The following is a 15,372-nucleotide window of genomic DNA, read 5'->3' as shown; positions in this document are numbered from 1 at the left end:
GTCTCAATTGTGCCTTTGAAGGACTGAATTTTTTATAAGTTATTCTTTCAAGATTTCTTCAAGTTCTTTTAAAAACAGAATTTTATTTTTCAACAAATTTTACTGCCATATTACCTTTAATTTGAGTTTTAAGATACATGTAGATGTGCTTTCTAGCAGATTAGACGTGTTTGTGTTCTGAATCAATGCAGGACAACTAACAACTAAAATACTAATTTATAAGCTGTGCATGAAAAGCATTGACATTTTAGCATGTCATTTTTCTTTGTTCTTGTTATGGTTTGATTGCATTGTCAGCCCCCTTTTATTTAAAGATAAACAAATCTCATTAAACAAAAATCTCAGTCAACTCATAAAAAATAGATAAACAGCAACTCGTTTCTGATTTGTATAAGTATAATTAAATTTTTTGCGTTTTTCCCCCTAATTTCATTCTACTGTTATTGTGAAAGAAACATTGTTATGTGACATGAATGTGTTTGTGTATGTAGGTGGAAGTATATTTAAGTTTTGTTCTGATTTTATTTTGAATAGAATCTAGAGCCAATACCAGATACAACATTGTTGATTCACTTCTTTGGACCTAAGGGAAATGATACAATGCAATATGATGATTTCAGCAGGTAATTATATATTGTGGAATTCAATTAACGGGATATAAAAAGAAGATGTGGTATGATTGCCAATGAGTCCACTGTCCACAAGAGACCAAATGACACAGAAATTAACAACTATAGGTCACCATACAGCCTTCAACAATGAGCAAAGCCCATACCACATAGTCAGCTATAAAAGGCCCCAAATTGACAAAAATAAAACAATTCAAACAAGAAAACTAATCGCCTAATTTATGTTCAAAATATTGAACGAAAAAAACAAATATGTTACACAGCAACAAACGACAAACACTGAATTACAGGCTCCGGACTTGGGACAGGCACATCCAGAGAATGTGGCGGGGTTAAACTAGTTTGTAGTCTGAATTAGGTATATTGTAGAATGCAATTAGACATAACAATAAGGCATATTGTAGAATGCAATTCGGGATCATAGAATACATTAAGGCATATCGTAGAATACAATAAGCATATCATAGAATAAAAGTAGGTATATTGTAGAATACAAGTAGGCCTATCATAGAATACATTAAGGCATTTTGCAGAATAACCATAAAGTAAAATACAATCAGGCATATCATATAATACAATCAGGCATAATATCAAAGGATACAATTAGGCATATCATAGAATACAAGTAGGCATATCATAGAATACAATCAGGCATATCATAGAATACAATCAAGCATATCATAGAATACAAGTAGGCATATCATAGAATACAATCAGGCATATCATAGAATACAATCAGGCATATCATATAATACAATCAGGCATAATATCAAAGGATACAATTAGGCATATCATAGAATACAAGTAGGCATATCATAGAATACAATCAGGCATATCATAGAATACAATCAGGCATATCATATAATACAATCAGGCATAATATCAAAGGATACGATTAGGCATATCATAGAATACAAGTAGGCATATCATAGAATACAATCAGGCATATCATAGAATACAAGTAGGCATATCATAGAATACAATCAGGCATATCATAGAATACAATCAAGCATATCATAGAATACAAGTAGGCATATCATTAAATACAATCAGGCATATCATAGAATACAATCAGGCATATCATATAATACAATCAGGCATGATATCAAAGGATACAATTAGGAATATCATAGAATACAAGTAGGCATATCATAGAATACAATCAGGCATATCATAGAATACAATCAGGCATATCATAGAATACAATCAGGCATATCATATAATACAATCAGGCATAGCATAGAATACAATCAGGAATAGCATAGAATACAATCAGGCATAGTGTAGAATACAATGAGGCATGTCATAGAATACAAATAGGCATATCATAATTTATCTTACCACTATAGATTTATAGAGATATGATTGGTTAAAGGACTACACGTGGTGACTATGTATATTTGATATAGGGTGTCCTAAATAAATATAGGATTAGCAACCATACATGGTTAGTTACCATATGGGATTAGTAAGGAGTTACTTCCCTTTCAAAACAAAAATGATGCCACAACCCTTCATAAAAACAACACGGTGTTGAGGAAAAATCTGAAAGGATTCAACAGACGAAGAAATTGATGATGAAAGGTTGAAATAAGTTCATAAAACATAATTAACGCTAACAAGTTGTTATTGTTGGCATAACGGGGTTACTTCCCTTTCAAAACAAAAAAAGAAATCTGAAAGGATTCAACAGACGAAGTAATTATAATACATGTAATGAACGATTGAAATTGATTCATAAAACAAATTTAAAGCTTAAAAGTTGCTATTGTTGGCATTTGTTTTCTGTATAGACAAATGGAAGTAGGATCTTAATACTAAGTATTGAAGACTTGATCACTTTGATAGGCCGCTAGTCAAAATACCACATGTGAAGAAAGTTGGTAAGATAAATTCGTTACACGGTGTGCTAGTGACCTAATACAATATATATGGGGTCAGTAAATTCCATATGGGGATTCGAGCTTCGCTAGAATTCATAGAATACAAAGAGGCATATCAATTAATGCATAAGGCATATCAAAGAAAAGAATTCACATTCTGTAAGTGAATGCAACTGACAGATAATGTAACCTAAAATCTTGGAATCGGAATAAAAGGGAAACAGTAACAACAAAAAAAGAATTTGTGATCAACACATAGTCTTCAACAATACCACAGATATCTATACAGCATGTCTAAATCATTGTTTATCCAATATGTCCAGCTCTAAACCTCTCAGTCTATATAAGTAATCAATAAATGTAACAGATTTTGGAAAAAAATCTGCAGTAAAACCAATTTCTGCCTACAACAAAAATAACACTTTGAGAGACAAAAAAAAAACCAAACCTTTCAGTGTAATTATATAAAATTTGGTAAAGGTTATGGACATTTTCGTGTGATTACAGGTTTCCAACATGGTGGTGAGTTCTCACAAAAAAAGGAGCAAGAATACATGAATGTAAAAATGTAATGGACATATTTAACTAAACTGCAGCACACATATACACCACTAATGTTTCCTTCTGAAAGGGTCATGTGCAGAGAAATAGAATATATATGTGTATGTTATATGAATAATATTTTATTCAGGTTTATGGAGAATTTACAGGCTGAAGTAATAGAATTAGAGTTCATGGAATTCTCTAAAGGTTTTAGGACTATATCTGAGGAAGACTTTGCTAGAATTTTACTACGATATACAATGTTAGATAAGTCTGATGTGGAAGCAGCAGTGGTGAGAGTTAGAACCAGAATACCTACTGAAAAGGTTTGGTTATTAAAGTTTCAGCTTCTTTATAACTTCACACAAGGGTGACTGGGGAATAGAAATATGGTCACCATTGGTCTTTCTCCGACCGGCAGTAAAACTTTCGCCAAAAAGGGGCATCTGTTTGGCCGTGCGTGATGTACAAGTTTGCAGCCATGTCTGGTCAGAATGGGGATGTTAAATCTGATGCCTCGGATAAAGAGAGTGCCACGTTCTTTTCATGTTTAGAACCCTTGCAACAAATTTTTGAGGGGTCCGTAGGTGGCTTCTTGTAAGGCTAAGTTTCTGTCTGTATCCATTATACCCTTATTTTCCTATGGCAGTCAAAATTTCCCTGACCTTCATCCCAGATGGCCTCTATTACAGGACCTACCTATTGTACTTATTGTCAGTTTGTTCTCGTCCTGAACATGCATGAAATATTTGCCAATGGATGTTAAGCAACCAACAATCAATCAATCTATATAACTAATCAACAGTACAAATTTTCCCTTCATGAAATCAGATTTCCATACAAATTTGGGTTTATAGTACTTAAGGAAATAATTTTATGGATTTTTCTGGATTCATTGATGATAAGGCCACCCTTAAAAAATTCTTCTGCATGCCTTGTAGGGTTGGGTACGTAGGTAGGGACTTTAATTTTGGCCAACAACATAAGTTACATGTTTTAGACAAGAAAACTACTTAAGAGCAGAAAAAAAATCAAAAAAAAAAAAAAAAAATTTAGAAAGATTTGTGTCATAACATTTTTCGGTTAGGCTGATTTTTAGGTGGGAAGGTAGGCAACATCTAACAATTTAAATTTAATTTTGGCCTAATGCTTGCTGAACATTCAGTGACAGTTATTTTATGCATATTCAGGACAAGAAATTAACAACTTAAACAATAGGTAGGTTCTGCATTGTGTTTCAACAGTAATGAAAGGCAGGAGTTTTGGGCATTCATTGGAAAAGAATTTGGCAATTTTGATTTTTGCTGTTCAGAAGTGATTGAAAAATTGTGCTTTATTTTAGTTTCAATCTGTGTAATAACTTGAAAACTGTTTAACCAATGCAATGCCATAAGGTACTATTCTACAGATTAATTTAAGGATTTAGAAGTGCAAAGTGTAGTCAAACGAGCATGTGAACAGGTATTGGAGACGAAATCACCATTTGAATTGTATAAAGCAAGATATTAAAATGACAGAAAAAAGTTATGAGCATACACATTATTTGAAATTCAAATAGATTTTTTGTTTGTTTCAGGGAATTACCTTTGAAGATTTCCAACAGTTTTGTCACTTCCTGAATAATTTAGATGACTTTACAATAGCCATGAAGATGTATACATATGCTGATAAATCTGTTTCTGAAGGTAAAATAAGAACTGGTTCCTGGTGATAAAATAAGTCTGATTCTATAGGTAAAATAAGAACTGGTTCCTGGTGATAGAATAAGTCTGATTCTGAAGGTAAAATAAGAACTGGTTCCTGGTGATAAAATAAGTCTGATTCTGCAGGTAAAATAAGAACTGGTTCCTGGTGGTCAAATAAGTCTGATGCTAAAGGTAAAATAAGAACTGGTTCCTGGTGGTCAAATAAGTCTGATTCTAAAGGTAAAATAAGAACTGGTTCCTGGTTGTAAAATAATTCTGATTCTGAAGGTAAAATAAGAACTGGTTCCTGGTGGTCAAATAAGTCTGATTCTGAAGGTAAAATAACAACAGGTTCCTGGTGATCAAATAAGTCTGATTCTGAATGTATAATAAGAACTGGTTCCTGGTTGTAAAATAAGTCTGATTCTGAAGGTAAAATAAGAACTGGTTCCTGGTGGTCAAATAAGTCTGATTCTGAATGTATAATAAGAACTGGTTCCTGGTTGTCAAATAAGTCTGATTCTGAAGGTAAAATAAGAACTGGTTCCTGGTTGTAATATAAATCTGATTCTGAAGGTAGAATAAGAACTGGTTCCTAGTGGTTAATATCCGATTCTGAAGGTGAAATAAGAACAAATTCATGGTAATCAATTTTAATTCATATTTGATATGGATTTATTTTATACTTGATTATATTACAATAATAACTATTACAAGCCTGTGTTTTATAAAGTTCTATGATTAAAGACCAGAAAGAATTTGTATATTTGATAAGGTTCACCACTTCTCATTAGTCAGTTGATCAATAGTGAAATGCAGGTCAGCTGTGTGACTTCACACAATATTTAACCCAATGATACAACTTTCAAGTAGAGTGATTTACAACTTGAAATTGATTTGACCCCCATGGCCAGGTTTAAAACAACAAGGATTTGGATCAAGAAACTCGAATGAAAATGATTTATTGATTATCAGTATTTTAGCAGTCAACACAATATTTACCTTTTTGAGTTTTGAGCTGTTTGAATATCCTTTTTAACAAGTTGTGGGATATTTCCATTGACAATGTTCCCTGCACCTTCTAAGAAGTGAAGGTTGTAGTTTTAGATTGTCATACATTAATACCATGAACTACTTCACCCACAACTGATAAAGTCTGTGGTTCATACGACTTATCATGTACAGTGTGTGGTTTTGCGGGTTCTTACATGTTATATATTAATTTAATGTGTCAGTTTTACTTCCATTGTATAAAAATGCATTACAGGAAACCATATTTGAGAATCCTTGACTTCTGGCAAAAATTTGAAATCTAATTAATAGGTGCAAAATTTTAGGAAATCACTACTGAAATTTTGAATGCAAGTTTTTATTATTGTGAACCTGATGCTGCTGCATTTTTTCCATTAATAAAAACATGGCAATAATTTAGCAGTTTTTAAATTGTCAGTATTTGTTTATTACGAAAGTTGTATAAGTCGCTCACTAAAAAATATTTGGTTTGCAGTATTTTATTCTAATGAAATAAAAACTCCAAAGAAGTCAAAGTTTATAAAAGAAAATTGTACCTCATGTAGAATTGTTTGCAATTGTCTGATTGAAAATGATGATAAAACTGTCTTTCAATGTTGAATTTGATTGGAAATTCTGAAATTACATGGACCATGTTACCCTTTTGTTGCTGTTTGGAATGCTCAAAATTAGTCTTATACAAAAACTAAGTAATCAGATTATTCTTAACTCATACAGCTTTTGGGTTAACATTACTGGAAAGATACTGTTCTGTATAAGGGAGTATAACCAGATTACATTCTTACTTTTATTTTGTTAATTATAGAATTTGTTGAAAATACATAATTTTTTTTTATCATATTTACAGAGGACTTCCAGAGGGCTGTTATGGTGTGCACTGGTCAAACATTAAGTACACATTTAGTCAAGACTGTGTTCCAGATTTTTGATTCTGATGGAGATGGACATCTTAGTCATAAGGAATTTATTTCTATTATGAAAGACAGACTGCATAGGGGATCAAGGGTAAGGATTATCTCCCTTGAGATATAAATTGTGTGCATTTGTTTGGCAATTCATACAACTGAGCTTGTAACGGAATTCCTGTTCAAATTTATTTTAACAAAATTAAGTCTTTTTTTTTAATTTAACTTTAAATATTTTTTTTATATTTCAACATTGTCCAATCTGATTAAAAAACAGATCCTGTATCCATGCTTTGATTACAATTATCTGACAAAACTTTGTTCTACTTTCTGTATAAAAGACCTTTCGGCATCATATGGTTTTGTCTTAATGATACACACCTTCTAGTCTTCACTGTAAACTTTTTCAACCACAGGCCACACACTTTTTTCGTGAAAATTTTGTATAGATTCTATTAACCTATAAAAAAATTCTTATTGCTCTCTAGGATTTAACAAACCTGGACTGGTGAGACTGTGGTTAAGTTTGAATACTGATCTTCAAAAATAAGAAGGCTGAAATTCCAATGGCCGATGTAATAATTACCTGAACAGAAAGTAGAACTGAGCAATTTCAGATCCTTGTAAACAAAGCATAAACTCAATCAAATTGAACACAAATACCATGATCCCTGTTACACATCATTTCACAGCTTTTACTGTGGCATGACTTTATTTTTATTCAGTCCTTCCATTCTTCATATTTAAATTTGACCTTTTCATAACTATTTAATGTATTTCTTTTTATAACAAGTTTATATTAAATTTGTGTTGTATTACTGAGCATGGTTGCACCATTATACAAAAAGTTCTGTCTTCATATTTTGTCTTAAGTAGTATTATCATAGTTATATTTTTATAATTCGATCAATATTTTCACATTGAAAGATTTCTGTCCTAGAGTTTTTAAAAGATGATATATATTAATAAATTATAATATAGAAATTTAAACCAAAGTAGAGAAGAAGAAAAAAATTAATTAGGAAATAATATAAATAATTCCTTGACACTGTGTTTCTGAAACAGAATTTGAAGACAGACTTGTTGATCTTGATTACATTGACACATTGTTTTTCTCCCATCAGAAATACAAGGTAATATAATTGTATCATTCCATGTTATAGGTGATGAAAACTTGTCACACTTTTTCTCAAGTAAATATTGATGGATGTATAATGATAAATCAAACCTTGTCATCATCTTTGTAATATATTTTATTTTGTGGTTGATCAGGTGTACAATCGTGTGGTTGTTCAGGTGTACAATCGCTAGTTTAAATCTAAGTTTTATGGTTGTTTAAGCACATGGGGCATGTTAGGTACTGCCATCACTTGGCGTTCGTAGTTGCCGTTGTAAACTTTTTCAAAAATCTTATCTGAATCTATCAGGCCAATTTCAACCAAACTTTGGCTGATTAATCGATAGGGTATCTAGTTTAAAGCTTGTTTTTTTTTATTCCTGTCTGTCAACAAACGTGGCTGCCATGATTGAAAATAGAACATACACTTGAAATGCATTTATTGTCTTATATCTATAAAAACCATAGTAGATAGGCAAAATCTGATGGGGAATGTCAAGATCTACCTATTTCATATGTTTCCTAAAATTATCAGAGGACTCCTTATAGAAGTTGTTGTGCTTAAATGACAATTTTTGACCAATTTAGTTTTTATGCTTATTATCTTAAAAACCATAATACATAGATAGAAACTGTCCAAATGCAAAAATGATTAGCAATTCAAAATCTACAAATATTCAATGATTCCGTAGAGGAGTTACTGTCCTGAAATGAAGATTTTTAACTATTTTTTTTTTAGTTTTTCCCTTTCACCTTGAAACCTTTTATAAAGTTAGAAACTTTGAACAGTAAAACATGATCAGCAATACAAGATCTCTAAAAATTCCAATTATAAAATGAAGCAAACATAACTAACGGCAATAAGGATAAAATAAATATCAAAATGGCATATGTTCAACAGGTCAGTGATTCAGGCTCTTAAAAGTTTCTTATTTCTAAATAAAGTTTAAGGGAGAAAATACAATTTAAAGGGAGATAACTATTATGATTATAAAGATCCTAATTTTGTTTATAATGATATAACAAATAATTACCAAATTAACTTAATTCTGAGAAATAAAACAATGGACTAAATTAGCCATCAAATGACAAATGTTTTGTTTTTTTCAATGAAACAAGGCAAATATAGGTTTTTATCATAATTGTTGTCTATTTGTTTTACTTAATTTTGAATTTGGTGAGAGATGTTGATAAACTTTCAATTGTATTAACTGATTTTGCCCCAAAATATGATTTAACATTTAGGTTAACACTTTTTCAGTAACTATTTTAAGACTTTTTATAAATTTATTTCAAAATACACAGTGAAAGCCAACTCATACAAAAGAAATTAAAAAAATGACAAGAACCCTGGAAAACTGCTCAATAAAGGTCAACAAATTGAACATATGTTGGCATGAAATATGAGAATTCAATCAAGTTTTGAAATGACTTATTTTGTTTTAGCTCTAATGCACATTTATCAGAGCTTTTAAATATAATCATGTTGGCTATTTAATTGCCAAATCTACCAGATTTAGGAAGTTTGAATTTTTATTTAGAAAAATTTCAGCACACTTATAAATATTCACAAATTTTAAAACGTTATTTTTCTTAAAACAAGCAAGGTAACCTATGTATTATTTTTTTTTCAAAGATCTCATCTTGATCTACAACATATCTCCCTTTAAGAAGATTGGATATCCAGTCTAGTAAGATTCTGGGAACATTGAACACATTTGAGTGCTGAATTATTCTGCAGAAATATTAATGCTCCTTATATGGAAATAATATTCATGACAAATGAGTTATTCTCTGATGCTGAAAAATTTGAAAATTGATTAGTTTTGGCATGGTCTTGTCACATCTACTAACCTCCAGGCTTTCTGATTTTTAAAAAATAAAGTTAATTAAATGGTCATTAGACTGAAATGAAAGTTATGAATCAAAGGTTGATGAAGATATTGGTTATTTTAGTCAAATTATCTTTACACATCCATCAATACATAAACTGTTTACCACATTTACAAGCTTCTGGTACTTCACTTGCTCCACTAACGAGGTGCAAAGTACTTTTAAAACCAATTATCACAAACTGATGTGTTTATTTATTATTATTATTTAAAAAGTTGTACAAGTTTTCATTGTTTCACAATTTTTTTGCATTAGCTTTTATTTTGTTTTAATTGAATGTTCATATAATAAATATCCTTAGAATTTCATGTTTAAGTGGATATATCTTAAAATTTTTGTACACATTTGTTGCATGATTTGTTGAAATATACATGTACTATTTTTATATTTATTGTCAGAATTGCTATCCTGTAAAATGTTTTTCAGTTTCTACATACAGCATGTTTTAACATCATATTTTAGATTAGAAGATATTGCCATTATCAGTTATTGACAAAAATATACTTGGCAAATGTGCATAGCTTACCCATTTTAAATAATTTATATCAATATTGGGTAAGGATTTTTCTTAGTTGAAATCTGTGGTAGCTTTCAGTCTGTTTAATTTTTTTCAGAACATATGGGAAATTTATTTATTCAAAATATTTGGTGCATTGTCAGCTGTTTGCATCCAATTTATAAACATAAATGCTTTTAATTTTATGGAGGAAAGTGTATTTATTTCAATACATGATGCTTATTACTGTTTTAAAGAAAAAGCTATCTAAAATATTACCAGTTTAAAATAAGAAGATTTGGTGAATATTGCCAATGAGACAACTATCCAACAGAGTCAAAATTAAGCAGATTTTAGCAAGTATAGGTCACTGTATAGCTTTCAACAATTAACAAAAACTTGAATTAATATTAAGGTCTTGTCTGTCAGTCCAGGCATATTAAATAATTGAGAACAATGTTATTAAAACAACTTATTTCAATAATTTTTATGCACAGCAGTTTTATGTATTAAAAATTGGGAAATGAGTTTGAAGTACAAACTTAAAAAAAATATTCTAGAGAATTTTTTTTTGTGTTATGGTTTCAACAACAAAATTTATTTTACGGTAATAGAATTATGCTATCTCAAATGATACTTGATTGTTGGTTGAATATTTTTGGTTTCCAGATGATAAATAGAGAGCTGCTTTTTGAAATTAATTGAAATTTTTGATCACTAAACAAAATTATGATCTCTCAGTTGCTGCTGCATTTATGATCACTAGATTTCATCACACTAGAGCAATAAAAACTGGAATCAAATATGGGCATAAAATTAAAAAACTAGATAGGTAAATTATATTCAAGATTTAGTGACAAGCAAATGATGCATACAGCAGTACACCATAGCACACCTAAATGATATAAAATTTAAATCTGAAACTGGAAACTCAGTTCATTATATAAATATTTTGTATTTTATTTTAAGTGTGGTTTTATTGTCGAGCCTTCGACTTTTGTCGAAAAAGCGAGACATAGCGATCCTACATTCCGTCGGCGTCGTCGTCGTCGGCGGCGTCCACAAATATTCACTCTGTGGTTAAAGTTTTTGAAATTTTAATAACTTTCTTAAACTACCCTGGATTTCTACCAAACTTGGACAGAAGCTTGTTTATGATCATAAGATAATATTCAAAAGTAAATTTTGTAAAAAAAAAATTCCATTTTTACCGTATTTTACTTATAAATGGACTTAGTTTTTCTGCCAGGAAACATTACATTCACTCTGTGGTTAAAGTTTTTGAAATTTTAATAACTTTCTTAAACTATCCTGGATTTGTACCAAACTTGGAAAGAAGCTTGTTTGTGATCATAAGATAGTATCCAGAAGTAAATTTTGTAAAAAAAAAATTCTATTTTTTCCGTATTTTACTTATAAATAGACTTAGTTTTTCTGCCAGGAAACATTACATTCACTCTGTGGTTCAAGTTTTTGAAATTTTAATAACTTTCTTAAACTATCCTGGATTTGTACCAAACTTGGAAAGAAGCTTGTTTGTGATCATAAGATAGTATCCAGAAGTAAATTTTGTAAAAAAAAGAATTCCATTTTTTTCATATTTTACTTATAAATGGACTTAGTTTTTCTGCCAGTTAACATTACATTCACTCTGTGGTTAAAGTTTTTAAAATTTTAACAACTTTCTTAAACTATCCTGGATTTGTACCAAACTTAGACAGAAGCTTGTTTATGATTAAAAGCTAGTATCTAAAAGGAAATTTTGTTAAAATTTTGTTCCATTTTTTCTGTATTTTACTTATAAATGGACTTAGTTTTTCTTCCAGTTAACATTACATAACAGTCTGCAGTTTAAGTTTTTATTTTAAAACATTTATTAGATTCATAAACTATCCTGGATTTTTACTAAACTTGGACAGAAGCTACTTACAATCAAAAGATAGTATAGAGAGGAATATTTTTATTAATTTTTTTCCTCATTTTTGTTGAGCCTGTGATTAACAGCAGAAGTAGGCGAGACACTGGGTTCCGCGGAACCCTTACGAATTTTGAATTTGAACTTGCTAACTTTCTCCAGCAAAAATATCAAAATGGTAAATTAGTCCTTCTTTTCTCTTGAATATGAAATGTTCTCTCTATTTTCAGTCCCACCTGATGCATACACAGGACAAATGGAGCACTTATAAAACTTGTATCAAAAACGAGATGAAATCTTACTGATGATTGAGCAACTAGTAGTCCAGAGGAAAATTAAAGAGAGAGCAGAGAGAATCCTATTTATAGAAGCATCATTACATAGATTTCTACAAAATGTCCCATTGACAGGGAATAAATAGAGATATTGAATATGAATGATCATTTGGTAAAGATTTCTTTGATATGATATTTAGTACAAACAGAAATATGGAGATTCCAATTAAAACATCTGTTATTTAATTATATCATCTATGTAAGAAATCTCAATATCAGCAGACAATGTGATAATGTTACAGATAGTTGTAAGTTCTTTCAATTTTACATGTTATAACTATTTATTACATCCTGTGTTTGATTCTTCTTACTTTAAAGATAATTAGATCTGAGATATTTAAGCTAGAAGAACCTTATCTTGTAACATTTATCAGAACAAGTCCATAAATGGCAGTTTGTTACGTAGAAATGTTTGTTTATTGATGTATTTGTCAGTATATTGAGTTATTTGTCCTAATTCTCTCTCTGTTGAGACTTGTATTGTATGATTTCATTGATATTGTGAATGCTTTAATTTATAAACTGTGATGGTGTTTCAAGTTATTTTGCAAATGACAAAATATGCTGGCAATAGATTGGCAGAAATTTAACAACATTGTAACTAGAATGCCTGCTGCCAAAAAACTTGTATTTTTTATTGAAACTATCAGAAACAAACATACAGCCAACTATTGAGTAATAAGACCTAAAGTTCATTAATGTTTCAAATCCTTTTGGTTGTTCCTGGTCTTTTCTTTGTTAAGTAATATTGTGTAATTGATACCTGAGCACTACCTGTTTTTTTTTTAATACAAACATGTCATAATTAGTTAACTAGAAGTTTGCTTTGTTTTGGCTTTCCAATTTAATTGTGAATTAGCGATATGCACCTTGCTTTCACTTTCGCAAAATTTTCTGGAAGCAAGGACATAATGATATTTTGTGGAGTTGTTTTGTGTAAATCATCAGAAAATATAAATTTGCCCTTCAGATCTACACTATATTCTGAGCAGTGTAAACAGTGAATATAAATATGCTGTTATTAGCTACAAAAACCACATTGTACAAAAACCATGCCCTAAGAAATTGAAATTTTAAATCAAGTCTTAACTGAAATCCTTTATTATATATGTTAGTGTGTGTACTTTTATACACATTTTTGTCCTTGTAGTTAAAATCTCTGTAGATGGTACTTAGATAATTTATGTCATCTCACTATATTTGCAAGAAAATGTTGATTTGAATATGCTTGATTTCTGTTTTTCTATTGGTCTTCATGAATTTAGTCATTTCCAGTCCATTGTTTGAGTAATTCCTTAAATATGGGATTCATTCAAAATAACAAATACAGCAATTAGGAGAGTTTGATGTGTTATTATTTAAGTTTATATGATATACATTTTTATTGTTAATTCTGAATGATATTTTACAAAGTTTTTTTAAATAAAATATTTCTTATATATATCTCTCTTTTTTTTTAAGACCACCAGGCTCGGGATATATGTCAGTTAAATATTTTGTATGAAGAATAGTTAAGTTTTTCTGAAAGGGTTCATTTGAACCTTACCGCATTCTCACGATTTATTGGTCAATGGAAAGTTTTGGTATGTGACCAATGTCTCTATAATATAAGTAATAAGTCAACTTTATTTGGTGTATGGTTGTGTAATTATCTGTCTCATTTGATTCTAACCTCATTTGATGTGTTTCTTTTATGAACGTTAAGTTTTCATTCGAAGGGTAGTTTATAGATTATTAGAAGCAGGTCTTCTATGGTCTAAAGAATGCATGTAAAGAGTAAATGGTCTTCTAATGAAGTTCCTTTTACCTTTACCTTTTTCATGATTCATAGATCAGCTTGAAATTTTGTGATAAAATCTTTTTCCCATTTATTAAGAAGATAAAGGTTGACTACAATGGTTGTATAGAATCATTGTGAGTTACAGACATGGATCTGACCTTGACCTCAAGGTAAACTTTATTTGATATATAAATGCACTGTTTGCTTCAATACCATTGTTCATCTATTATCATGAAGTTTTCTCAGTATACATAGTATGACTGTCAACATATGTATCAACTTATAATCAAATAAGGCGAGATTTTGGCACTTTTGCTATTGAGTTGTTGAGTTTGGTTAATCTTGATGCTATAGTTTCTGCTATGCTAAAATGATACTTGAATTTTCTTGGGAGAACACAGAACTTATCATGTCAACCCAACCCTTTGGTTTCTGTCTAGATGATGATGATACAACAAGACATGTAGATATTTTTTGTACCTCTATAGGTCATAATCAATCTCAGGATCCCATTAATTCTCAATACAAACTACAATTGGAATAAAATGCTCCGCAGGGCGCAGCTTGATACGACCGCAGAGGTCGAACCCTGAACAGTTAGGGGAAGTATGGACACAACATTCAAGCTTGATACAGCTTTGGATTTGGATTGTGATTAAATATTTGACACAGCATAGGTTTCTAACACAGATTGAATGTGGTCTAAGAACTTAAAAATTTTAAATTGGACATTCACCTATTATGGTCCAATATCCAAAATCTAAATACATGGTTAGATTCAGCATATCAAAGAACCCCAAGAATTCAATTTTTGATGAAATCAAACAAAGTTTAATTTTGGACCCTTTTGACCTCAATGTGGACAAAGTTGATAACGGGGCCCAAAAATCAAAAATCTAAATACATGGTTAGATTCAGCATATCAAAGAACCCCATATATTCAATTTTTGTTGAAATCAAACAAAGTTTAATTTTGGACCCCGATTTGGACCAACTTGAAAACTGGGCCCATAATCAAAAATCTAAATACATGTTTAGATTCAGCATATCAAAGAACCCTAAGAATTCAATTTTTGTTAAAATCAAACTAAGTTTAATTTTGGACCCTTTGGACCTTAATGTAGACCAATTTGAAAACGGAACCAAAAATTTAGAATCT

At 30.4% G+C, this 15,372-nt stretch overlaps 1 protein-coding gene across 7 annotated transcripts in view; it reads left to right on the top strand.

Annotated features, from left to right (window-relative positions):
- LOC127726340 (calcium uptake protein 3, mitochondrial-like) overlaps positions 1-13,874 on the top strand; it is a 91,584-nt gene extending 77,710 nt beyond the window's left edge. For all 7 annotated transcript variants that reach the window (XM_052233695.1, XM_052233697.1, XM_052233694.1 and 4 more), the window contains 5 exons: positions 535-623; positions 3,204-3,381; positions 4,632-4,740; positions 6,620-6,777; positions 12,329-13,874. In XM_052233695.1, the coding sequence (XP_052089655.1) occupies positions 535-623; positions 3,204-3,381; positions 4,632-4,740; positions 6,620-6,777; positions 12,329-12,403 (609 nt within the window). In that variant the 3' untranslated portion in view covers positions 12,404-13,874. The remainder of the gene's footprint in view (positions 1-534; positions 624-3,203; positions 3,382-4,631; positions 4,741-6,619; positions 6,778-12,328) is intronic.
- Positions 13,875-15,372: the final 1,498 nt, after the last annotated feature.

Source organism: Mytilus californianus, unplaced genomic scaffold (genome assembly GCF_021869535.1).
Source record: "Mytilus californianus isolate M0D057914Y unplaced genomic scaffold, xbMytCali1.0.p SCAF_17, whole genome shotgun sequence".
Taxonomy (NCBI): Eukaryota; Metazoa; Mollusca; class Bivalvia; order Mytilida; family Mytilidae; genus Mytilus; species Mytilus californianus.
Note: the sequence above shows the minus strand (reverse complement) of the source record. Positions and strands in the feature narration are given on the sequence as shown.